General features: G+C 40.6%; 1 protein-coding gene across 1 annotated transcript in view; it reads right to left on the reverse strand.

Annotated features, from left to right (window-relative positions):
* Nucleotides 1-13,458: 13,458 nt before the first annotated feature.
* The window catches only part of fmnl2a (formin-like 2a), a 73,296-nt gene continuing 58,789 nt past the window's right edge, over nt 13,459-27,965 (reverse strand). Inside the window, 12 exon segments of the mRNA XM_080784980.1 lie at nt 13,459-15,359; nt 18,752-18,875; nt 19,759-19,854; nt 22,071-22,172; nt 22,717-22,880; nt 23,348-23,477; nt 23,566-23,646; nt 23,761-23,829; nt 24,402-24,636; nt 24,824-25,026; nt 25,818-25,942; nt 27,908-27,965. Coding sequence (XP_080641106.1) covers nt 15,250-15,359; nt 18,752-18,875; nt 19,759-19,854; nt 22,071-22,172; nt 22,717-22,880; nt 23,348-23,477; nt 23,566-23,646; nt 23,761-23,829; nt 24,402-24,636; nt 24,824-25,026; nt 25,818-25,942; nt 27,908-27,965 — 1,497 coding nt within the window. The 3' untranslated portion in view covers nt 13,459-15,249.

Here is a 27,965-nt window from a genome sequence, read left to right on the forward strand (position 1 = left end):
GATAGTGTAACAGCCGGGAATCGAACCCTGGTCTCCCACGTGGAAAGCCAACATCTTAACCACTACGACAATTTGAGTTATCCTCATTTCTCATCATTTTGGACCATGGGCTATAGCCCATATCGTACGGCATACTATAGCACGCCGCTTTTCATAGTTTTTGAGGATTTGAAAATAATGAAAATATGAAAAAAACGATGGGTTATAGCCCATGTCTCATTTAACCAGCCTTTTAGAATTTAGATGGACAGTGAAAATGTTCTTCAGGAGACTAGAACCCTGACTAGAACGATATGGGCTATAGCCCATGGTCCAAAATGATGAGAAACGAGGATACGTTTTTTTTTTCAAAATTTCAAAAAACATGGGCTATAACCCATCGTTTTTTTTCATTTTTTCATTTTTTTCAAATCCTCAAAAATGATGAAAAACGGCATGCTATAGTATGCCATACGATAAGGGCTATATCCCATGGTCCAAAATGATGAGAAACGAGGATAACTTTTTTTTTCAAAATTTCAAAAAACATGGGCTATAACCCATCGTTTTTTTCATATTTTCATTATTTTCAAATCCTCAAAAATGATGAAAAACGGCATGCTATAGTATGCCATACGATAAGGGCTATATCCCATGGTCCAAAATGATGAGAAACGAGGATAACTTTTTTTTTCAAAATTTCAAAAAACATGGGCTATAACCCATCGTTTTTGTCATTTCGTCATTTTTTTCAAATCCTCAAAAATGATGAAAAACGGCGCGCTATAGTATGCCGTACGATATGGGCTATAACCCATGGTCCAAAATGATGAGAAACGAGGATAACTTTTTTTTTCAAAATTTCAAAAAACATGGGCTATAACCCATCGTTTTTGTCATTTCGTCATTTTTTTCAAATCTTCAAAAATGATGAAAAACGGCGCGCTATAGTATGCCGTACGATATGGGCTATAGCCCACGGTCCAAAATGATGAGAAACGAGGCTAACTTTTTTTTTCAAAATTTCAAAAAACATGGGCTATAACCCATCGTTTTTGTCATTTTGTCATTTTTTTCAAATCTTCAAAAATGATGAAAAACGGTGCGCTATAGTATGCCGTACGATATGGGCTATAGCCCACAGTCCAAAATGATGAGAAACGAGGCTAACTTTTTTTTTCAAAATTTCAAAAAACATGGGCTATAACCCATCGTTTTTGTCATTTCGTCATTTTTTCAAATCCTCAAAAATGATGAAAAACGGCGCGCTATAGTATGCCGTACGATATGGGCTATAGCCCATGGTCCAAAATGATGAGAAACGAGGATAACTTTTTTTTTCAAAATTTCAAAAAACATGGGCTATAACCCATCGTTTTTGTCATTTTGTCATTTTTTTCAAATCCTCAAAAATGATGAAAAACGGCGCGCTATAGTATGCCGTACGATATTGGCTATAGCCCATGGTCCAAAATGATGAGAAACGAGGCTAACTTTTTTTTTCAAAATTTCAAAAAACATGGGCTATAACCCATCGTTTTTGTCATTTCGTCATTTTTTTAAAATCTTCAAAAATGATGAAAAACGGCGCGCTATAGTATGCCGTACGATATGGGCTATAGCCCACGGTCCAAAATGATGAGAAACGAGGCTAACTTTTTTTTTCAAAATTTCAAAAAACATGGGCTATAACCCATCGTTTTTGTCATTTTGTCATTTTTTTCAAATCTTCAAAAATGATGAAAAACGGCGCGCTATAGTATGCCGTACGATATGGGCTATAGCCCACAGTCCAAAATGATGAGAAACGAGGCTAACTTTTTTTTTCAAAATTTCAAAAAACATGGGCTATAACCCATCGTTTTTGTCATTTCGTCATTTTTTTCAAATCCTCAAAAATGATGAAAAACGGCGCGCTATAGTATGCCGTACGATATGGGCTATAGCCCATGGTCCAAAATGATGAGAAACGAGGATAACTTTTTTTTTCAAAATTTCAAAAAACATGGGCTATAACCCATCGTTTTTGTCATTTTGTCATTTTTTTCAAATCTTCAAAAATGATGAAAAACGGCGCGCTATAGTATGCCGTACGATATGGGCTATAGCCCACAGTCCAAAATGATGAGAAACGAGGCTAACTTTTTTTTTCAAAATTTCAAAAAACATGGGCTATAACCCATCGTTTTTGTCATTTCGTCATTTTTTTCAAATCCTCAAAAATGATGAAAAACGGCGCGCTATAGTATGCCGTACGATATTGGCTATAGCCCATGGTCCAAAATGATGAGAAACGAGGCTAACTTTTTTTTTCAAAATTTCAAAAAACATGGGCTATAACCCATCGTTTTTGTCATTTCGTCATTTTTTTCAAATCTTCAAAAATGATGAAAAACGGCGCGCTATAGTATGCCGTACGATATGGGCTATAGCCCACGGTCCAAAATGATGAGAAACGAGGATAACTTTTTTTTTCAAAATTTCAAAAAACATGGGCTATAACCCATCGTTTTTTTCATTTTTTCATTTTTTTCAAATCCTCAAAAATGATGAAAAACGGCATGCTATAGTATGCCGTACGATATGGGCTATAGCCCATGGTCCAAAATGATGAGAAATGAGGATAACTCTAATTGTCGTAGTGGTTAAGATGTTGGCTTTCCACGTGGGAGACCAGGGTTCGATTCCCGGCTGTTACACTATCATACAAAAGAAGACCTCAACAGCGCTAAGAAAGATCTGATTAATATGATGCTGTGTTATTTAAACTTTACTAACTGAAGGCTAACGAACAAAAGATCACTTCAAAATTACCAGGAGACTTTGCCTGAGAGTGTCTGACTGATGGTGCAGTGGTCTAATCATCAGTGTTTCAGTGCAGACATTCCATGTTCAAGGCCTGTTCCTCCTACAGCTCAATGCTGCAGTAATTTGAACTTTTCAAGGCTAGAATAAAAAATAGAAACTCAAAAGCACCCGGAGACATCTGCTGAATGCCCAAAGGTGCCGTGGCGTAATGGTGTGGAGCGCTTGGCCCGTTGGCTCTGCTACAGTCAGTTCGCCGGTTCTAGTCCCATGTCATGACATCAAGGTGCTGGAGGACCATCGGGAGTTCCTCCTACAGCTCAATGCTGCAGTAATTTGAACTTTTCAAGGCTAGAATAAAAAATAAAAACTCAAAAGCACCCGGAGACATCTGCTGAATGCCCAAAGGTGCCGTGGCGTAATGGTGTGGAGCGCTTGGCCCGATGCCTCTGCTACAGTCAGTTGGCCGGTTCAAGTCCCATGTCATGACATCAAGGTGCTGGAGGACCATCGGGAGTTCCTCCTACAGCTCAATGCTGCAGTAATTTGAACTTTTCAAGGCTAGAATAAAAAAGAAAAACTCAAAAGCACCCGGAGACATCTGCTGAATGCCCAAAGGTGCCGTGGCGTAATGGTGTGGAGCGCTTGGCCCGTTGGCTCTGCTACAGTCAGTTCGCCGGTTCAAGTCCCATGTCATGACATCAAAGTGCTGGAGGACCATCGGGAGACGGTGCTCTCTCCCCCTGTTTCCTGAAAAGTAGCATTTGGGGGTTATGTTTGAAAGAACCCTGTCCACCTAAAGTTTTACAGATAAGAATTAGGTCAAACTTTTAAAAAGAAATAGCAATGCATTTTGGCCCATCATCTGACAGAATAGTCTGTGACTATATGAATTTGACAATGAAAAACTGCAAATTGCGGAAATTGAAAATTGCGGAAATTGCGGAAATTTCAAATTTGGGAAATTGAAAATTTCAAATTGCGGAAATTGCAAATTGCGGAAATTGCGGAAATTGCAAATTGCGGAAATTGCAAATTTGGGAAATTGGAAATTGCGGAAATTGAGGAAATTGCAAATTGCGGAAATTGCAAATTGCGGAAATTGCAAATTTGGGAAATTGATGTGGCCCAAAACTTCCAGGCCAGTTGGAAAATGGCACACTTAGAGGTGGTAAGAGTATGTTAAATTGGACATTTTCATGGTAAAAGATTAGCTGGACAGGGTTCTTTCAGACATAAGCCCCAACCGTTACATCTCAGGAAACAGGGGGAGAGAGCACCGTCTCCCGATGGTCCTCCAGCACCTTGATGTCATGACATGGGACTTGAACCGGCCAACTGACTGTAGCAGAGGCATCGGGCCAAGCGCTCCACACCATTACGCCACGGCACCTTTGGGCATTCAGCAGATGTCTCCGGGTGCTTTTGAGTTTTTATTTTTTATTCTAGCCTTGAAAAGTTGAAATTACTGCAGCATTGAGCTGTAGGAGGAACTCCCGATGGTCCTCCAGCACCTTGATGTCATGACATGGGACTTGAACCGGCCAACTGACTGTAGCAGAGGCATCGGGCCAAGCGCTCCACACCATTAGGCCACGGCACCTTTGGGCATTCAGCAGATGTCTCCGGGTGCTTTTGAGTTTTTATTTTTTATTCTAGCCTTGAAAAGTTCAAATTACTGCAGCATTGAGCTGTAGGAGGAACTCCCGATGGTCCTCCAGCACCTTGATGTCATGACATGGGACTTGAACCGGCCAACTGACTGTAGCAGAGGCATCGGGCCAAGCGCTTCACACCATTACGCCACGGCACCTTTGGGCATTCAGCAGATGTCTCCGGGTGCTTTTGAGTTTTTATTTTTTATTCTAGCCTTGAAAAATTCAAATTACTGCAGCATTGAGCTGTAGGAGGAACAGGCCTTGAACATGGAATGTCTGTACTGAAATCCTGATGATTAGACCACTGCACCATCAGTCAGACACTCTCAGGCAAAGTCTCCTGGTAATTTTGAAGTGATCTTTTGTTCGTTAGCCTTCAGTTAAGTTTAAATAACACAGCATCATATTAATAAGATCTTTCTTAGCGCTGTTGAGGTCTTCTTTTGTATGATAGTGTAACAGCCGGGAATCGAACCCTGGTCTCCCACGTGGAAAGCCAACATCTTAACCACTACGACAATTTGAGTTATCCTCATTTCTCATCATTTTGGACCATGGGCTATAGCCCATATCGTACGGCATACTATAGCACGCCGCTTTTCATAGTTTTTGAGGATTTGAAAATAATGAAAATATGAAAAAAACGATGGGTTATAGCCCATGTCTCATTTAACCAGCCTTTTAGAATTTAGATGGACAGTGAAAATGTTCTTCAGGAGACTAGAACCCTGACTAGAACGATATGGGCTATAGCCCATGGTCCAAAATGATGAGAAACGAGGATACGTTTTTTTTTTCAAAATTTCAAAAAACATGGGCTATAACCCATCGTTTTTTTCATTTTTTCATTTTTTTCAAATCCTCAAAAATGATGAAAAACGGCATGCTATAGTATGCCATACGATAAGGGCTATATCCCATTGTCCAAAATGATGAGAAACGAGGATAACTTTTTTTTTCAAAATTTCAAAAAACATGGGCTATAACCCATCGTTTTTTTCATATTTTCATTATTTTCAAATCCTCAAAAATGATGAAAAACGGCATGCTATAGTATGCCATACGATAAGGGCTATATCCCATGGTCCAAAATGATGAGAAACGAGGATAACTTTTTTTTTCAAAATTTCAAAAAACATGGGCTATAACCCATCGTTTTTGTCATTTCGTCATTTTTTTCAAATCCTCAAAAATGATGAAAAACGGCGCGCTATAGTATGCCGTACGATATGGGCTATAGCCCACGGTCCAAAATGATGAGAAACGAGGCTAACTTTTTTTTTCAAAATTTCAAAAAACATGGGCTATAACCCATCGTTTTTGTCATTTTGTCATTTTTTTCAAATCTTCAAAAATGATGAAAAACGGCGCGCTATAGTATGCCGTACGATATGGGCTATAGCCCACAGTCCAAAATGATGAGAAACGAGGCTAACTTTTTTTTTCAAAATTTCAAAAAACATGGGCTATAACCCATCGTTTTTGTCATTTCGTCATTTTTTTCAAATCCTCAAAAATGATGAAAAACGGCGCGCTATAGTATGCCGTACGATATGGGCTATAGCCCATGGTCCAAAATGATGAGAAACGAGGATAACTTTTTTTTTCAAAATTTCAAAAAACATGGGCTATAACCCATCGTTTTTGTCATTTTGTCATTTTTTTCAAATCCTCAAAAATGATGAAAAACGGCGCGCTATAGTATGCCGTACGATATTGGCTATAGCCCATGGTCCAAAATGATGAGAAACGAGGCTAACTTTTTTTTTCAAAATTTCAAAAAACATGGGCTATAACCCATCGTTTTTGTCATTTCGTCATTTTTTTCAAATCCTCAAAAATGATGAAAAACGGCGCGCTATAGTATGCCGTACGATATGGGCTATAGCCCACAGTCCAAAATGATGAGAAACGAGGCTAACTTTTTTTTTCAAAATTTCAAAAAACATGGGCTATAACCCATCGTTTTTGTCATTTCGTCATTTTTTTCAAATCCTCAAAAATGATGAAAAACGGCGCGCTATAGTATGCCGTACGATATGGGCTATAGCCCATGGTCCAAAATGATGAGAAACGAGGATAACTTTTTTTTTCAAAATTTCAAAAAACATGGGCTATAACCCATCGTTTTTGTCATTTTGTCATTTTTTTCAAATCTTCAAAAATGATGAAAAACGGCGCGCTATAGTATGCCGTACGATATGGGCTATAGCCCACAGTCCAAAATGATGAGAAACGAGGCTAACTTTTTTTTTCAAAATTTCAAAAAACATGGGCTATAACCCATCGTTTTTGTCATTTCGTCATTTTTTTCAAATCCTCAAAAATGATGAAAAACGGCGCGCTATAGTATGCCGTACGATATGGGCTATAGCCCATGGTCCAAAATGATGAGAAACGAGGATAACTTTTTTTTTCAAAATTTCAAAAAACATGGGCTATAACCCATCGTTTTTGTCATTTCGTCATTTTTTTCAAATCCTCAAAAATGATGAAAAACGGCGCGCTATAGTATGCCGTACGATATTGGCTATAGCCCATGGTCCAAAATGATGAGAAACGAGGCTAACTTTTTTTTTCAAAATTTCAAAAAACATGGGCTATAACCCATCGTTTTTGTCATTTTGTCATTTTTTTCAAATCTTCAAAAATGATGAAAAACGGCGCGCTATAGTATGCCGTACGATATGGGCTATAGCCCACGGTCCAAAATGATGAGAAACGAGGCTAACTTTTTTTTCAAAATTTCAAAAAACATGGGCTATAACCCATCGTTTTTTTCATTTTTTCATTTTTTTCAAATCCTCAAAAATGATGAAAAACGGCATGCTATAGTATGCCGTACGATATGGGCTATAGCCCATGGTCCAAAATGATGAGAAATGAGGATAACTCTAATTGTCGTAGTGGTTAAGATGTTGGCTTTCCACGTGGGAGACCAGGGTTCGATTCCCGGCTGTTACACTATCATACAAAAGAAGACCTCAACAGCGCTAAGAAAGATCTGATTAATATGATGCTGTGTTATTTAAACTTTACTAACTGAAGGCTAACGAACAAAAGATCACTTCAAAATTACCAGGAGACTTTGCCTGAGAGTGTCTGACTGATGGTGCAGTGGTCTAATCATCAGTGTTTCAGTGCAGACATTCCATGTTCAAGGCCTGTTCCTCCTACAGCTCAATGCTGCAGTAATTTGAACTTTTCAAGGCTAGAATAAAAAATAGAAACTCAAAAGCACCCGGAGACATCTGCTGAATGCCCAAAGGTGCCGTGGCGTAATGGTGTGGAGCGCTTGGCCCGTTGGCTCTGCTACAGTCAGTTCGCCGGTTCAAGTCCCATGTCATGACATCAAGGTGCTGGAGGACCATCGGGAGTTCCTCCTACAGCTCAATGCTGCAGTAATTTGAACTTTTCAAGGCTAGAATAAAAAATAAAAACTCAAAAGCACCCGGAGACATCTGCTGAATGCCCAAAGGTGCCGTGGCGTAATGGTGTGGAGCGCTTGGCCCGTTGGCTCTGCTACAGTCAGTTCGCCGGTTCAAGTCCCATGTCATGACATCAAGGTGCTGGAGGACCATCGGGAGTTCCTCCTACAGCTCAATGCTGCAGTAATTTGAACTTTTCAAGGCTAGAATAAAAAATAAAAACTCAAAAGCACCCGGAGACATCTGCTGAATGCCCAAAGGTGCGGTGGCGTAATGGTGTGGAGAGCTTGGCCCGTTGGCTCTGCTACAGTCAGTTCGCCGGTTCAAGTCCCATGTCATGACATCAAGGTGCTGGAGGACCATCGGGAGTTCCTCCTACAGCTCAATGCTGCAGTAATTTGAACTTTTCAAGGCTAGAATAAAAAATAAAAACTCAAAAGCACCCGGAGACATCTGCTGAATGCCCAAAGGTGCCGTGGCGTAATGGTGTGGAGCGCTTGGCCCGTTGGCTCTGCTACAGTCAGTTCGCCGGTTCAAGTCCCATGTCATGACATCAAAGTGCTGGAGGACCATCGGGAGACGGTGCTCTCTCCCCCTGTTTCCTGAAAAGTAGCATTTGGGGGTTATGTTTGAAAGAACCCTGTCCACCTAAAGTTTTACAGATAAGAATTAGGTCAAACTTTTAAAAAGAAATAGCAATGCATTTTGGCCCATCATCTGACAGAATAGTCTGTGACTATATGAATTTGACAATGAAAAACTGCAAATTGCGGAAATTGAAAATTGCGGAAATTGCGGAAATTTCAAATTTGGGAAATTGAAAATTTCAAATTGCGGAAATTGCAAATTGCGGAAATTGCGGAAATTGCAAATTGCGGAAATTGCAAATTTGGGAAATTGCGGAAATTGAGGAAATTGCAAATTGCGGAAATTGCAAATTGCGGAAATTGCAAATTTGGGAAATTGATGTGGCCCAAAACTTCCAGGCCAGTTGGAAAATGGCACACTGAGAGGTGGTAAGAGTATGTTAAATTGGACATTTTCATGGTAAAAGATTAGCTGGACAGGGTTCTTTCAGACATAAGCCCCAACCGTTACATCTCAGGAAACAGGGGGAGAGAGCACCGTCTCCCGATGGTCCTCCAGCACCTTGATGTCATGACATGGGACTTGAACCGGCCAACTGACTGTAGCAGAGGCATCGGGCCAAGCGCTCCACACCATTACGCCACGGCACCTTTGGGCATTCAGCAGATGTCTCCGGGTGCTTTTGAGTTTTTATTTTTTATTCTAGCCTTGAAAAGTTGAAATTACTGCAGCATTGAGCTGTAGGAGGAACTCCCGATGGTCCTCCAGCACCTTGATGTCATGACATGGGACTTGAACCGGCCAACTGACTGTAGCAGAGGCATCGGGCCAAGCGCTCCACACCATTACGCCACGGCACCTTTGGGCATTCAGCAGATGTCTCCGGGTGCTTTTGAGTTTTTATTTTTTATTCTAGCCTGAAAAGTTCAAATTACTGCAGCATTGAGCTGTAGGAGGAACTCCCGATGGTCCTCCAGCACCTTGATGTCATGACATGGGACTTGAACCGGCCAACTGACTGTAGCAGAGGCAACGGGCAAAGCACTCCACACCATTACACCACGGCACCTTTGGGCATTCAGCAGATGTCTCCGGGTGCTTTTGAGTTTTTATTTTTTATTCTAGCCTTGAAAAGTTCAAATTACTGTAGGAGGAACTCCCGATGGTCTCCTGGTAATTTTGAAGTGATCTTTTGTTCGTTAGCCTTCAGTAAAGTTTAAATAACACAGCATCATATTAATCAGATCTTTCTTAGCGCTGTTGAGGTCTTCTTTTGTATGATAGTGTAACAGCCGGGAATCGAACCCTGGTCTCCCACGTGGAAAGCCAACATCTTAACCACTACGACAATTTGAGTTATCCTCATTTCTCATCATTTTGGACCATGGGCTATAGCCCATATCGTACGGCATACTATAGCACGCCGCTTTTCATCGTTTTTGAGGATTTGAAAATAATGAAAATATGAAAAAAACGATGGGTTATAGCCCATGTCTCATTTAACCAGCCTTTTAGAATTTAGATGGACAGTGAAAATGTTCTTCAGGAGACTAGAACCCTGACTAGAACGATATGGGCTATAGCCCATGGTCCAAAATGATGAGAAACGAGGATACGTTTTTTTTCAAAAAACATGGGCTATAACCCATCGTTTTTTTTCATTTTTTCATTTTTGCCGTACGATATGAGCTATAGCCCACGGTCCAAAATGATAAGAAACGAGGCTAAATTTTTTTTTCAAAATTTCAAAAAACATGGGCTATAACCCATCGTTTTTGTCATTTCGTCATTTTTTTCAAATCCTCAAAAATGATGAAAAACGGCATGCTATAGTATGCCATACGATAAGGGCTATATCCCATGGTCCAAAATGATGAGAATTGAGGCTAACTTTTTTTTTCAAAATTTCAAAAAACATGGGCTATAACCCATCGTTTTTGTCATTTCGTCATTTTTTTCAAATCTTCAAAAATGATTTCCGCAATTACAATTTTCGCAATTTCCTGCAATTTCCGCAATTTCCATTTCCGCAATTTCCGCAATTACCATTTCCGCAATTTCCGCAATTTGACAAAAACGATGGGTTATAGCCCATGTTTTTTGAAATTTTGAAAAAAAAAAGGTTATCCTCGTTTCTCATCATTTTGGACCATTGGCTATAGCCCATATCGTACGGCATACTATAGCGCGCCGTTTTTCATCATTTTTGAGGATTTGAAAAAAATGACGAAATGACAAAAACGATGGGTTATAGCCCATGTTTTTTGAAATTTTGAAAAAAAAAGTTAGCCTCGTTTCTCATCATTTTGGACCGTGGGCTATAGCCCATATCGTACGGCATACTATAGCGCGCCGTTTTTCATCATTTTTGAGGATTTGAAAAAAATGACGAAATGACAAAAACGATGGGTTATAGCCCATGTTTTTTGAAATTTTGAAAAAAAAAGTTAGCCTCGTTTCTCATCATTTTGGACCGTGGGCTATAGCCCATATCGTACGGCATACTATAGCGCGCCGTTTTTCATCATTTTTGAGGATTTGAAAAAAATGAAAAAATTAAAAAAAAAATCCGCAATTTCCTCAATTTCCATTTCCGCAATTTCCGCAATTACCATTTTCGCAATTTCCTGCAATTTCCGCAATTTCCATTTCCGCAATTACCATTTCCGTAATTTCCGCAATTTGACAAAAACGATGGGTTATAGCCCATGTTTTTTGAAATTTTGAAAAAAAAAGTTATCCTCGTTTCCCATCATTTTGGACCATTGGCTATAGCCCATATCGTACGGCATACTATAGCGCGCTGTTTTTCATCATTTTTGAGGATTTGAAAAAAATGACGAAATGACAAAAACGATGGGTTATAGCCCATGTTTTTTGAAATTTTGAAAAAAAAAAGTTAGCCTCGTTTCTCATCATTTTGGACCGTGGGCTATAGCCCATATCGTACGGCATACTATAGCGCGCCGTTTTTCATCATTTTTGAAGATTTGAAAAAAATGACGAAATGACAAAAACGATGGGTTATAGCCCATGTTTTTTGAAATTTTGAAAAAAAAAGTTATCCTCGTTTCTCATCATTTTGGACCATGGGCTATAGCCCATATCGTACGGCATACTATAGCGCGCCGTTTTTCATCATTTTTGAGGATTTGAAAAAAATGAAGAAAAAAAATCCGCAATTTCCGCAATTTCCATTTCCGCAATTACAATTTTCGCAATTTCCTGCAATTTACGCAATTTCCATTTCCGCAATTTCCGCAATTACCATTTACGCAATTTACGCAATTTGACAAAAACGATGGGTTATAGCCCATGTTTTTTGAAATTTTGAAAAAAAAAGTTATCCTCGTTTCTCATCATTTTGGACCATTGGCTATAGCCCATATCGTACGGCATACTATAGCGCGCCGTTTTTCATCATTTTTTAGGATTCGAAAAAAATGACGAAATGACAAAAACGATGGGTTATAGCCCATGTTTTTTGAAATTTTGAAAAAAAAAAAGTTAGCCTCGTTTCTCATCATTTTGGACCGTGGGCTATAGCCCATATCGTACGGCATACTATAGCGCGCCGTTTTTCATCATTTTTGAAGATTTGAAAAAAATGACGAAATGACAAAAACGATGGGTTATAGCCCATGTTTTTTGAAATTTTGAAAAAAAAAGTTATCCTCGTTTCTCATCATTTTGGACCATGGGCTATAGCCCATATCGTACGGCATACTATAGCGCGCCGTTTTTCATCATTTTTGAGGATTTGAAAAAAATGAAGAAAAAAAATCCGCAATTTCCGCAATTTCCATTTCCGCAATTACAATTTTCGCAATTTCCTGCAATTTACGCAATTTCCATTTCCGCAATTTCCGCAATTACCATTTCCGCAATTTACGCAATTTGACAAAAACGATGGGTTATAGCCCATGTTTTTTGAAATTTAAAAAAAAAAAGTTATCCTCGTTTCTCATCATTTTGGACCATTGGCTATAGCCCATATCGTACGGCATACTATAGCGCGCCGTTTTTCATCATTTTTGAGGATTTAAAAAAAATGACGAAATGACAAAAACGATGGGTTATAGCCCATGTTTTTTGAAATTTTGAAAAAAAAGGTTAGCCTCGTTTCTCATCATTTTGGACCGTGGGCTATAGCCCATATCGTACGGCATACTATAGCGCGCCGTTTTTCATCATTTTTGAAGATTTGAAAAAAATGACGAAATGACAAAAACGATGGGTTATAGCCCATGTTTTTTGAAATTTTGAAAAAAAAAGTTAGCCTCGTTTCTCATCATTTTGGACCGTGGGCTATAGCCCATATCGTACGGCATACTATAGCGCGCCGTTTTTCATCATTTTTGAAGATTTGAAAAAAATGACGAAATGACAAAAACGATGGGTTATAGCCCATGTTTTTTGAAATTTTGAAAAAAAAAGTTAGCCTCGTTTCTCATAATTTTGGACCGTGGGCTATAGCCCATATCGTACGGCATACTATAGCGCGCCGTTTTTCATCATTTTTGAGGATTTGAAAAAAATGACGAAATGACAAAAACGATGGGTTATAGCCCATGTTTTTTGAAATTTTGAAAAAAAAAGTTAGCCTCGTTTCTCATCATTTTGGACCATGGGCTATAGCCCATATGGTACAGCATACTATAGCACTGAGGACCAATTATATGAAGATAGGTTGAAAAGTGGTGAAGTGGTCCTTTAACGAATATTCCTATCACATAATCTGTCCCCTGAAAGTGTAAGAGGTCTATTTCCTCTAGCAATGGAGTTTGTATTGATTTGTATCAATTATGTTGCCTAAGGGATATTGCAGTCAAATGGTCTGTTGCAGTCAAATGTATAAAATGGCAAAATGACAATATCAAATCACATTTTTGTATTATATTGCTGCCACTACATTACTGCTACTGCCAAACCACTCAAACATAGCCAGAACTATTGTCAACCAGAAACAAAGGGCCAATATTGGCGAGAAACCAGCATGAAATATTCATAGTAAATATTTTATTTGATCATATTCATTGAAAATATCATAACCTAAAAAAGGACATGTTATTTTAAAGTATTCTGTAATGAGCACACAATGCCTAAAATACATTTCTGATGAGAAAACGAGACATGCCAGTATTATCCAGTCAGAGGAATGATGCAGATAGACAGTTAAAGCAAATCAGAGATGAACATGCTTCAATAGATATTATGGTCCAGAGAGGGCATATCACAAAACATCACCAGCCTAATGAGAGAATTTAAAATTAGCATTACAATGTGTAGCAATCATACAATGGAACATTAACGGTAATGTGCGGAATTACAGGTACATTGTAATATATTGTAGATGTATCCAACTGGTTTGATATTGCTCTGTGACACACCCTCTACAGCAATTTCAGTGGTCCAGTGCCTTGAGCACCATGGCTAAGGCAAATCTAATTAGCATGCTAGGCTCTTTGTTAATGGCTTAAGCCAAAGTTTTTTGGCTTAATTAAATATACAAAAATGGAAACAAACTATAAGTTAAAATAACATTCAAATTGTATAGCACAGGGCAGTTGAAAACTTTGTTTAAACAATATGTACAATATTAACCTTTCGGTAATGGAGTTAAGTAAAAAAAAAAAAAAAAAAAAAAAAAAAAAAAAAAAAAAAAAAGAAAAAAAAAGTAGCAAAATATCTGTACATTTAGAAAACTTGTTTTACCATGGCTTTAACATTTAGGTGCCGTCACAAACGACCATGTCAAATGGGAAAACAAGCAGTAAAAGGAAACAGTTTTCAGTGGTTAAATACTATACATCAAAATTACAAAAGGGTGAGTAGACGGTTGCCTAGATTCCAATTAGCTTTTTAAGAGTTATAAAAAGCAAACTTGAGATCCAGTTTTCACAATTAATCACCAAGTAGGTCTCAGTGCATCTACGCTTGGCTGGAAGTGTACACTATTACTGTAAGTCCTTTTAGAAACTCTCATAAAGACCATGAACCCAATTTTAACTTAGAAACCATTCAACCAAAATGCTGTACTGTGGCAGCGTTGGTGTTTGAAATGGACGGCACATTACTTCTACTTTAGTAGACAGCCTAGGCTTTATAGATATGGAGCTAAGAGTTCACGGCTTGGTCCACCAACCATAGTAACACTGATGAATGAGATGTCAATATGCACTCATAGCGAGGCCTTGCTTTCTACAGTTCACAATCACATTAGCCTGGTATTTTTAATTTAATTGGATCACTTTCTCTGTACAGTCTATCTTAGCCATTTCTTTGTGGTCTTTTGTACTTGCTGAAGACAAGTACATCATTAGAATTTCAAACAGTTTTGGATCACTGCTGTTGTCCATCTCCCCTGAAGGGTTCACAAGGAGTGCTATAGTTAAAGCCTGGTCACATTGTATTGCTTGAAGTGACAGTAATAAAAACAGACAGTCATTGGACAAACGCATGACAAAATGACACTGGATCACAAAAAGAAAAAAAGAATCAGTTCAGGCACTTGGCTTGTCTAAGGTTCTTATAGTGAACCATTAAGACACTTCTGTTTTAGGTTTCATTCCTTCATCGTGAGAAGCTGCTGCTACACACCACAGACATGGAATAACATCACATGTATTCTTATGTAGTATATACTGTATACAGTACATAATCATCTCTATGGTTGCTACTACGCTCTCAGCCTCATCCTTCTCTTCACGTCCATCCTCGTCTTCTATTCTCTCTCTCATTAACCATCCACCCATCTTTCTCCCCCCTTTAGCACATGCACTGTTCCCTCGTCACATGACCACCTCGGTGTTCACCACCGGCCGTAAGTTCTGATCGTCAAAGCGTCTCCTGACGCTCCGCCGCACGCCGTCTGCTCGCCTGTAAGGCTGATTCCTCAGATCTGGGGAGGAGGCGGGAATAAAAGTCAATCATCTTGTCAGACCTTTTTCACAAGCCCAGAGGCTCAGGGCTGGCAGCCAGTCAACCAAAGCAGCTTGGGTTCTACGCAAAAAAAAAGAGAAAGGTACTAATTCTTCAGCAAAGTGTCGACTTTGCTGAAGAATTATTTTGTTTTTCTAAGCGACACTTCTCAACATGGTATAAAATCAGACTGGCCTGATGGGGATTTCAATTTTATAGCCTTGCTATTGATATCCGTAAACTGAATCTCTGCTTTAGCAAATGCTCCCCATAAAAAAGTTTATTATGTTAACCACTTAAACCTTATACACTTTGAGAACCCTAATATCCTATAGGTCTATACTTGACCCCCTACTTTCTTGCCTCTACGTCAAATCGTTTGCCAAAAATAGCTCATTTACAAGCTCAACAAGTCACGTGGATGTTTGCCTATTGTGACATGCCTAGAAAATGGATGCTAGGGTTCAAGTGGTTAACAAATGTAGACTGGCAATTCCAAACAGTCATAAATACACTACATTATGACATACAGTATTATAGTAAATAGGGGAGAGAATGAGAGGAAAAAGGAGGTGGAAATACTTCAGAGGTAAGAGGGAGAGAGAGAGGAGAAGGGAGGTAATAAAGAGTTGCTTGCCGGGTTTAGGACACATCAACCACCACAGAGGTGCTATTGGAGGCGGTCCTTACCCTCGAGTAGGTATTGGGAAATTTAGTAATATTATTCTTCTTTAGGGCTAGATGAAGAGAAGAACAAAATGGACATTACAAAAGGAGATGGTCAGGGTGAACGGGAGAATGTCACCCTAAGTGTTTTTTTTTCCCACAGTGGACTAAAGCCTGATTCATTTCTCCGTCGCACAACAAAAATAGCCGACCTACACGTTCACAACATATTGTGGATGTGACACGTTTTGAGCTTGTAGGTCTGCTATTTTTGGCGTGTGACGCAGGCATGCGACGGGGCATAGATTAGGCATAACAGAGAGAGATCTGCTGAGCGAGCAAAGCCGGTTCCTGGGGCTGGGCCAGAGCGGGGCAGCAGTGACAAGGACAGGAGAGGTGAGTGGTTAACTGATACAGCTGGCACACGGGAAGAGAGGAGATCAAAGCTTGGTTCTTTTTTTTTCTGTCTCTAAAGTCTAAACCCAGACTGCTTTGCTGAGTGGCTACCAGCATGGCAAAGGAAGAGCCCGTTTCAAAGTGCGATGAGAGCGCTACACAAACATGGTTCCAAAAGAAAGACAACATAGAACTTTCAATAGCACCTTGACCAAAAAAAACTACCAAAAGCATGCATGCAGCCAAGTAAGCCCCTGAAGGGAAAATAGTCATGTGAGTGATTAAGAACAGTTCACCACAAGAATATTCAGTGGAATTACCTGGCTGTATGTTAGTGGCACACAGTGAGAATATATTTAGATTTAAAAAGCAGTACTGGACTTCAAAAAAAGAAAAGCATGCATCATATTAGTAAATAATATGGCTCTAGCCTGCTTGTTTACAGAAAGTCATGTGACTGGAAGGAGGAGCAGGAGGCAGAGCCTAGCACAAATTAGGTGAAGAGGGATGCATTGTGGGTAGGGGGGGTGCGGAAAAGCAATTGACGTGCAATAAAGCCAAAACATCTTCAATAATAGAAATTGTGATTAGACAATCAAACCGTTTTCATGGAGACATTAACACATGAACGCAACTTATAATGTCACAGGCAGTATTGTCTGAGTGAATGTGTGAGTGCAGCTGTACTAACTGGAATATTGGAAAATTAAATCATTGAATATGAATATAACGCAATGATGACTGAAACTAAACATCATGCCTTACTATCACTTTTTCTCATCTTTACCCTAAATGATCTGTTCCTGGTGATCAAAACGGCATTATCAAAGCAGGAAGTTCTGTTTTATTAATGTTATTTACTTTGTCACCACTAGATGGTGCCTATCAGCTTACATTAATGTTCCATTATTTTAAAGAAAGTTATTTTTCACCAATCTTCCTCTCCTGCTTGCACAGATATGGTGACCTTGGTTGGAGACTGTTCCTGCTGTGACATTATGGTTTGCACTGCAGTAGTTGATAATACACACAATGATAATAAATGGATGACGCAGGTCATGCAAGGTAAGAGAGAAAACAGTTGCCCCACCACCATCACAACTGCTATCCCTCCAACTCCTCATGCTTAGAGGGAAAGACACCCACACAGTCAGGCACACGCACACGCACACACGCACACGCACACACGCAAGATTGTCTCAAGAACCATGGTGGGGCTGCATCACGCTTAATACAAACAGGTTCCAGGTGTGTGAGTGAAGAGGCAGTTATGAGGAGAGAAAGTGATGAAGCACACATGAAGATGAAGATAAAAAAAGATAGAACGTTGTGTTCCAGCAACCTTTCGGAAGAGAGAGAGAGTTCTATAAGCTTAGTAATGGTACTCCTCATTGAGTGCGGGTTCGCAGAAGAACCGAGAGCCACGTTTGGCTGTGCGGGCGGTAAATGGCACTGTCTTCAACACTGCATTGAGAACAACAGGGACAACAGCCACAGACAAGACAAGACACAAACAGTATAAGAAAGCAGAATGCTACAAGAGAGGGTTTAGCACTGGTTAGCACTAAGCAAATACCCTCAAAACAGCGTCCAGACAGAGAATGGCAAATTTCTATACAATCTAGAATGTTCCACACATTCTAGCGGGGTTATGATCTATAAAAAGGGGCCCTGTGGGCTGCTAGTAAACTAACCTGAGTGAGATTATTAAACACAAAGTGTTAACATAATTTAGTCAATGGTCATTCCGTAACCGATGTTTTATTGTTACACAGACTGTTGAGTGTATTATTAGGCTTACTCTGAATTTGAATTGCCTGGGCTTCTACCTCTAGTAACACATTTACAATACCCCTGAGGCACGTTTTCACTGCTTCTCAGTAAATAAAACATGTTTTTTTTTCATTCTCTACAGACAAAACAGTCCATGGTGGAATGCAAAATCAATTAATGTTCTAGGACTAGACAGACACAGCCCGAACCCCCCTGTATGTGGATGGTGTTAACAAAGCAGCAACAACAAGCAGATAAAGTTGACACATTTGAGCTAGATCAGAATGTCATTAGATTAGCTGGATTTGTACTCTGTGATTAATGTTAAATAAAGCCTTCGGTTTTTGAAACACCTGACGACGGCTTAATTAAAAAGAGCCGGCATTCTTGTGTTAGTGGTTAATCTCCCACGTTAATGACCGAATCTAGAGCACAGGAGAGAACCTGCATGCAGAGCGTCCTGTGTGTGTGCACTGTGTGTACATGTCAGGTGTGTGTGTGTGTGTCCAGATTGGAGCCTGGCCCAGGTCACGTTACCTGTAATGATGTCTTCGATTGCTCCGTCTTTGCCTTCGTAGACGTGACGGCTGTCCTTCACCTGCTTCTTCCTGAGCTCCGTGATCAACTCTTGCTGCTGCCGCTTGTTTTTATGGGATGGAGACTGACACGCGCACACAGTCACACACACAGTCACACACACATACACACACACACACACACACACACAGTCACACACATAGTTACACTTAACTGATGTCCCATTGAATGGGGTACACTTTGGCAGTAGGCGCTGTGTGTGTCCACCAAGATGTTTTTATGAGAGCTTTCCCCCCCCCACATTTTTGGAGACTCCAGCAACTAGGCGTGGCGCTGGGGATGTACCTTGCGCGTGCACATGCAGTGCTTTCCTCTGCCCCCCTGAGAGCTGTTCGCTACAGCTATACATACTGGTAGATAATCTTAGAACAGACAATGCTGTTCGATCGGTTACTACAGTATGACTGTGTAACAGTATGTGTTATCTGTAACTTCACATTGGCATCTAGTGAATTTAAGATTGTCTTAAAAAATAATAATTGTACACACTCATTTTAAAATTTCTCTCCCAGCTGTTTGGCTTGTATTCATCTGTTACAGTGAATTCATCCAGCCCTAAGTGGTTGAGTGTGTGTGTGTGTGTGTGTGTGTGTGTGTGTGTGTGTGTGTGTGTGTGTGTGTGTGTGTGTGTGTGTGTGTGTGTGTGTGTCCTCGTATGTTGTTGTGTGTTAATGAGACCACTTATGTAGTGTAATTGCTGATCCTGACTTGATGTAATGTGACCCAGCAGGGTGCCCCTCTGCAGAGCCCAATAGAACTACAACAAACTAGGCACCCAACACCCAGCTAATCCTGCCCCAGGAGGGAGGGATGGAGGGGAGATCAGTGGAGACAGCTTTCCTGTTGGCATGCTTGATCCAGCATGTTCCATAAGTAAGGATGGGCGTTGGCAACGGGAACGGGAATGAGGAGTAGGGCAAAGGGGGTGGGGGAGAAGTGAGACTTACCTTCTGGTTCTCCTCCATCATGGCCTCCTGTTCCAAAAGTTTCTCCATCATCATCTGCTCCTGCCTCTTCCTGTGCTCGTTGTCGTCCTCTGCTTGCTGCGACACACACACACACACACACACACACACACACGAGTAAAACTTACTTTGGTTTTGCTTCCTCCCGACAATGCAGCAGCATAGACGATAATGGTAGAATAGTAATAAAAAAAGAAAAAACTAAAAACGTAAATATATTAAAGAAAGGGAGAGAGTGCAAAAAAGAGCAAGGAGAGAAGAAAAAGAAGATTTAAGGGCATACACAATCAATTGTACATGTGCATTAAGTCTTGTCATATTGTATGTATTAGCATTGTCAAATCAAATGTACATGTGCATGCAAATAGTTCTCGTTATATTGTATATACCAGCAGCTGCCTTCCTTATTTATTTTTTCCCGGTTATTATTTTGGAGACTGAAAACATGAATTTATGAAGGGTGATGTACAGTCAATCTTACTTCCACCTTTCTAGTGGTATAATCAGCCTAGACCAAGACCAGTGTACCTTGTTGTTCAAAATGTATCTAGAGCATCTTGTTGTTCAAAATGTATAGAGTACCTTGTTGTTCAAAATGTATAGAGTACCTTGTTACTCTGTGCACTGATCCTTTTGTTGAACTGTGATCGACGATTACTCTTCCCTCATTGATACCATACAAACTGTGTGGCCAATGTTGCATTCATTTTAAGAAGCTCATGACACATAACAACAGTGTGTCTGTGTAACCTTGACAATTCTGAAGAGTACATTCAGATCTAACCCGCTTACTGATAACTCGATGCACTCAATGAACTCGGCATGCGTCACTTTGTTTCCGTTTTATGTCTGCCTGAGTCATTTCCTAAACTGTTTTAGCACCAGTGGTGGACAGTAATGAACATAAAGGACCAAGTCTTCACCCATTTTCAATGGTACTGTGTACCAGTCTGTGTCTCAGAGGAGGAGACCATTGATGAGGTTTGAAATGACCAAACCTGCATACAGACTTCTCAACTGTCCATAGCCCTCACAGAGTGAGTAGACAAAAATGGCACCAAACCATATTATGAGCATTGTGAATAGGTTCAAATTGAGTGAAGTGGTTCTTCAAGTATGTTTTTTGAGTATCTGTGCTATTTGAAACAATGGATTGAAAGTCAAGTATCCAAAAATAGATGAATATTGTACTAAGTTTTAACTCCACTATTATGTCTAGGAAGGGAACGTTGCTGTCAGGAGGAAACCACCCAACTCCATTTTTGAGGTTTTTGCTATGCAATAGCAAGCAGAGTCAATAATCGATGTGCAAGCTAGTCCAGTACAGAGTGTAGAGTAGGAGAGTAGCGACACGCTTTGATCTCGCCGCAAAGTGGGTGCCTATGGGCTATAGTTACAAACAATGCTCCTATGGCTGGAACTATCCCATCTCCACCACCTCTTCCCCTCTCAGATACAAAAAAATAAGTCATCAATAATCATATGTACACTAAGAACCTAACAATGGAATATCTATATAATGAAACTATGCATATACACTACAGTATAGAGTGCTATGTCTACATAAAATGCTATCTACTGTGCTATGTCTACATAAAATGCTATCTACTGTAAGTTACATAAGTTGAGCCTGTAAGGTCACCGAGGCTAGGACAAAGTGCTTGTAGTTGACCAGGAGTATCTGTACTTTGACTCAAGTACTGTTTGGCCTGTTTTAGCTCCATCTCATGGTAACGTGCAATATATCTCTGACCACCAGATGTCCTGCTGTGCTGCTGAGATGGAGCTGACCATTCTGTGTCTCTGTACCTTCATGCTGCAGGAAGAAATCACCCAGCGTTTAACCACACTTCTTTCGTTTCAATATAGCAACTCTACCACTGTTATTCTTTTTTTGTTTAATAAAGAAAAACAGACATACTGGTCATTGTGTCTCCATACATATGTACACACAACATATAATTTTTATACGCCTGCTTATCACAGAGTGCATACAGAGCCAATGTCTAGTAACACATACACAAGAAGCACCATAGAAGACAGGGACGCACCATAGGTGACAGGGAACCACCATAGGAAGAACCATAGGTGACAGAGAACCACCATAGGAAGCACCATAGGTGACAGGGAACCACCATAGGTGACAGGGAACCACCATAGGTGACAGGGAACCACCATAGGAAGAACCATAGGTGACAGGGAACCACCATAGGAAGAACCATAGGTGACAGGGAAGCATGTGTGTGTGTGTGTGTGTGTGTGTGTGTGTGTGTGTGTGTGTGTGTGTGTCTCACCCTATAGGCCTTGACAAACCGCACAAACACTGGGAAGAAGACAGAAGGAGGCGTAGTTTTGGCATTCTCCCCAAAGAACTTCACTGCTTCATCAAAGGCATCCTTTCAAAGACAACACAAAATTTGATGATACAACGCATACAATAAATAATAAAAGAAAGATACTGACCATGATACTGCCCTTGATAATGACTCAATATTGACCATGATACTGGACATGATACTGACATTATTATTAACACTTCTCAACAATATGAGCCATAATTAGTTAAACTAGACTAGCGCAATGCCTGTTGGAGCCTCTACAGTGGTGCCCATTGGGCACTGGCCTGCGCTCATGATTGTATTACATTAGGAGCTTTTATCACATACTTTCACCTTTATTTTTTATTTTTTATGGAGGGATAGAAAGTAGGCTGACAGGAAATGGAGAGAGATGGTGGAGTGACATGCAGTAAAGGCCGTCGGATCGGGAGTCGAACCGACGGCACGCTGCCAGACTGGATTACCAGCCAAGGTGCCTGGACCGCTGAGCCACAGCAGGTTATTAAATTGTGACACGTTATTACTTATTACATTATGAGTTGATACACTCATTGAAAATGCTTGCCGATATGGTAGAACAACGTGAGCACGCAGAGGTCACCTGTGCAATCTTGGCATCCTCCTGCAGCTTCTTGAGCTTGCCCTCATGTAGTGCGATGAAGTCTTTGAGCATGGTGTTGTGACCGTGCATGCTGTACTCTCTCTTGGTCAGCTCCAAGCCTCGCTGCAGCTCCCTCACGTCCAGGAGGACATTCTCCAGCGACACTGGTAACAATAAAGATTATTGTTATTACAGTATATACAGTCAAAAATAGGCAAACATTCACCAAAATATTAAAAGACATTTGGTGTAGAGGGACAAAAAGACCACTGGGGGACACCGGTCAACCAAGTTAACTAATGGCCCCTACACACTGTAGGAGTTTGAAAGTTGTCCGCGAGTCATCAGATCGTTATGCATTTCACACTGCAGGAGTCTTTTTTTTTTTAAATCTGTCATTATATCTTTGTGGCTTTCACACTAAACGATTGGTCGCTGACTAGGCATCACACACTGCAAGAGTTCACCAAGATGCGATCCAGACCCGATACATCATTTGTTTTTTATTCCAATTCATTTTGACATCTCACGAGTGCCAAAAATGGTCCCCGACAGCATAATCGTAGCAAATATCGGGCAGTGTGTACGAGCCATAACTTAACTAGGAGTCCATCTGTGCTGTATATCTCACCTGCTGCAGCTTTCTCCACGTAGTGCACCTCATTGTAGAAAAGAGACACCTGCTGGTATTTCTCCTTAACTACGTTAGCTATGTAATGCAGCAGTGTCAGCTTACGGTCCGTTGACTTGGTGTCGAGCAGCTGTGGAATATATAAAACATTTGTGAGATGAGCAGGAGGATTCTGTAACGACAACGTAAATCTACGAAGGCAGGAGGAAGTAACTTACCAAGTCTAAGCTTTGTAGCTTGAAACCATACACCGCTCCTCTTCTGCTGCTGTTCATGTAGTTTCCGAGTGCCAAGACAATCTAAGCAACATAAACAAATGTTGAAAAAAGAACAGAGCATATTACTAGCTTGAGGACCCACTATTTGGTCTTAACTTACTACTATTCACCACATCAAAATGTATTTACACTTACCTCTAGGAGTTTCTTTAGCTTCTGGGAGGACTTGATAGAGACGGACGCTGCAATGATTGCATGAAGTTGCTACAGGGGAAAAAAAGTGAAGGATATAAAAAATGTAGACAAAAATGGCAATTTCAGTAACCCTCCCCCTCCCAAAATCTGGTTGCCTAAACATAACCATCTCTCACTGTTCGCAGTCTTCAGACAAAATGGATCTGCTTGCAGGACAATACCCATCATGCACTAAGTGCTGCTACCTATTACATCTAATGTATCACCATCTCTACACATAGTCACATACTATTATTGTCTAAAGGGAATTTGCAGCGTTTTTACTAATTTGACAATAACACTGTTTGAAAATCAAGAAAGATCATGAAAATCTCTTAGTTACACAATCAATGAGGTCTTGTCTCTAAAAGGAAACTTTTCCAGCCTGTGCTTAAAAGGCAGAAGACCTTTCACAGAAACTATCAGGACACAAAACCTAAAGCTACAACCAGTTCCGTATAGGGGTGGAGGAGAGGTGTGGGGAGCGCTACGGAACAGGAAAAAAAACTGCGTGGCGTTTTTGGCGAAAACTGAGAAACCTTTATATCCAATTCTGGAACATAAAGTTGAGGGGGCAAAAAAAAAAGGCTCCTAGGTCTTACCGGTGTAAGCATCTGGATGCTCTCACTGAAGTTGCCAATGAAGGTCATGATGGTCAGTTTCTGCATGAGCCGCTCAATCTTGCTAAACTGCATCATGAAGCGGTCCTCGTCGGTCAGGCTCTCCAGGGGCTTGCGCTCCTTCTCAAACTGACGTAGGACCTTGATCTCATTTTCTGTGGGCTGGAAACGCATCAGACACTCCACATAGTCCACCGGCAGGGTGCGCAGGTCAAACCTGAGAGGAACGCGGGTGAAACAGTTTACAATAATTTAAATAACAAAAAACAAAAAACATGGATACATATGCAAAGACATGACTATATATTTACGTTATGTTGCGTTAGGTTTCCCAGTCATAAAATAAAAGATTATAAGATTATGGTACATGGAACAGAAGAACGGAAGGTTCTAAAAGCTCTTACAGTTGAATAGCCTTGCAGATCTCCTCAGGCACCTTGCCGACTTTCCTGAGTGTGATAGCCAAGTTCTTTGCCCTGTTGGAGTCCAGTAGAGTCACTTTGCTGGGCCCCTTCTGGATGACCTTCTGTTTGTTCATGGTTACGTCTACGGCTGGACCCTGCGCCTTCGTCTTGAACATCTCCTCAAACTCATCTACATTCAGGTCCTGAAAGGCAACAATGAAATATTATTGCTAATATATTGAGCCTAAAGAAACGGAATGTTATTAGTACAGCAGGTGTGTGAGGGCGAGGACAGTAAACTTCACTGTCCCAGAGGGGAGATTTGTCTTTGATACAGTGATACAGTACACTGCTTCACATAAACAATGTATCAAAAAATTGACAGGCATTTGACACGGTGTAAGACAGTTGCTTCACATAAAAACGTAAGAGACATTTGACTACAGCATGACGACTTAAAGCCGTGCTAAGTGCTTATTTACTGCAGTGTTCTACATGCATGAGACATATTGTACCATTACAGTTCAGCAGCTTGTTGGAGGCTGTAACAAATGATAGCTTCAAGTGGTTTGATTCAGGGGTCCAACTAGTGATTGTTTTTTTGTCTATGCTAGAAGTGCTAGCATAGTGCCATTCAATCCAGGAAAGCATTTTTGATAGACATTATTATACTCACCTAAATTGATTAGTCCGATTAACCACTTATGCCCGGTTTTATACTACTACTTATACTATACGAACATTGAGCGGACATAGCTGATCTACAAGCTCACAATGCCTTGCTTTGTGACACATTGTAAGCTTGTAGTTTTTGAAAATCTATTATCCTCCCCCCCCCCCCCCCCCCCCCCAAAAAAAACAACAACAAAAAGAAAATCATTGCCATCATCTGCTGCACCCATAGCTTTATTTGCACTTTGGCATCATAGGAATGAGCCTCAAGAATTAGTAAATAAATAACCAACCATGTAATTAACCTCAGGACAACTCTTACCTCGAGTATCCTCTCGTCGTCAATCTCATTGAAGACGGTTCCGTTGATCTGGTTGGGTTTCAGGGCCACCCAGTTGAAGACGGGCATGCGGAACTTGGTCTTAATGGGTTTCTTAATCTTGACGGCTGGATAGTAGACACACAAAGGAGTTAGTCATCATGTTATAGTGTTGGAGCACGCTCATGTACACACACAGGGATGGGCACACACATATCGTGCAGGTAATTTGGTGGAAGGGTAGACAGGCATCTGAAAAGGGATGACACATGGAGATGACTCCCTCTTCCGCTAGGCCCCGTGTCGGTCTCCTAAATTGGGTCAAGATCATTCCGATAGCTGGTTTTGTGCTATGCTGATTTTACATAATCGCAGTATTTGCAGTGTTGTTTTTTTTAACCAGGTCTTTCAATACTAACAAAGCAAGTCCTTTTTTTAAGTCTAGATATCTTGCAAGAGGGTGATAAAGGTATTTACAGTAAGGTGCATAATATGAACCTTTTATTACCACCTGGTGAGGCATTTTCAGCCCTGGCACTCTGACAGACTATTATTATAAATGGATTATGATGCCTGCCTGGCTGGAGTTGTGCCTCACCATGGTAGGCTGGGTGCCACACAGCTGGGGTGTTAGCGGGCAGAGAGATAAGGCAGTGACGAACAGCATTCCAGATTTGCGCAACACGTGCCCTATCTCTTACTATCATCTGCCTGCCATGGCATGACACCGTGTCTCAGCATGCATGCAGCAACACTTTCAGACATTGCCACACACACACACACACACACACACACACACACACACACACACACACACACACCAAGGTGTGAAGGGAAATCGTGCAGGATTTTGAAATATTGTATTTTCAGAGTTGCATAGTTATCATAATTTCACACAGTAAATGTTTTATGGCTTATATTTATGTGAGAGATAAAATAGCAGAGTGTGTGAAAAGTGAATTCCTAACCTTAGAATATATGCATTGTGGGGCTAGCGGTTTCATGTGGTGTTTATGAGAATCGGCAAAAAAGAAAAGAAGTAACAGGCGGCCAGGGGTACTTCAAAGAGAGTGCATGAGCATTTAACTACACCCATTGAGTGTCCAACAGCATAAGAGGCTTGTCTTCAGGGACTGAAAATACAATTTTCCACACTTGTGGGCAAAGGGAATGAGCAGGGGGGAAAAAATGAATACACATTACAAAGAAAAACCTACAGTACAGTTTGATGGGTCCCTCTGGTTGGTAGAAAGACAAGAAAGAAACAGGTCAACGAGATATCGTTAAGGATTTCAAGGCTAATTTATACTTCGTAGTACCATGGTGTCGTTTGCTGACGAGAACTTATTTTCAGAAAGTGACACCGTTGTGTGATGGTGTATAAAGCTTTAAAGGAATTAGGACAGCACATGCATGCCTCAGACTACAACCACGCTTTCAAGATGAAAATCCCCCCCCCCCCCCCCCCCCGCTCAAAAACAGCAAAAAAGAGCTGATATACAAGCTCACAACGTGTCGCATCGCGTGAGTTTGTAAATCTTAAATATATTATTTTGAAAGTGGTTAACTATGTCTGTGGGTTTTATAATTTCATTCATTTAACCAATGAAAAGCAAGAGCTTGTGACTAAACTACATTGGAAGGCAGGTTTCCTGAAAAGTAACAGTTTTGGACGCGTTTCTGCCTAACAGCGATAATATCATGTGAGCAGCAGTATCAACAGCTGTGAGTCACACTGCCACAGGTCCCATGTGACCGACAGGAAGCTAAATGACCACACACACACACACACACACACACACACACGGTATTTGAAGTAGTGCTACGCCACCATATACTTGTGATATAGAGGGAAAAACCGTTGGCACATTATCTACATCAGTTCACAGTTTCCGTTTCAGTTCAGCACACAGAAAGAAATATGACGCTGAAACTGACAACCGCAGCATTCAAAGGGAACAGTTTTGTTTATCATCATTTTATCTTTTACTGTGTGACACATAATTTTATCTTTTACTGTGTGACGCACAAAATGATTTTCTCCTTAGATATCACACACACACACACACACACACACACACACGTGACCTCACCTGCTAACCCAGAGTTCATGATGACGGTGGGGGTGCCAAAGCCGGGTAGCGGAGGGGG

The sequence above is a fragment of the Protomyctophum bolini genome, assembly GCF_963924005.1.
Source record: "Protomyctophum bolini genome assembly, chromosome: 16".
In the NCBI taxonomy this organism is placed as follows: domain Eukaryota; kingdom Metazoa; phylum Chordata; class Actinopteri; order Myctophiformes; family Myctophidae; genus Protomyctophum; species Protomyctophum bolini.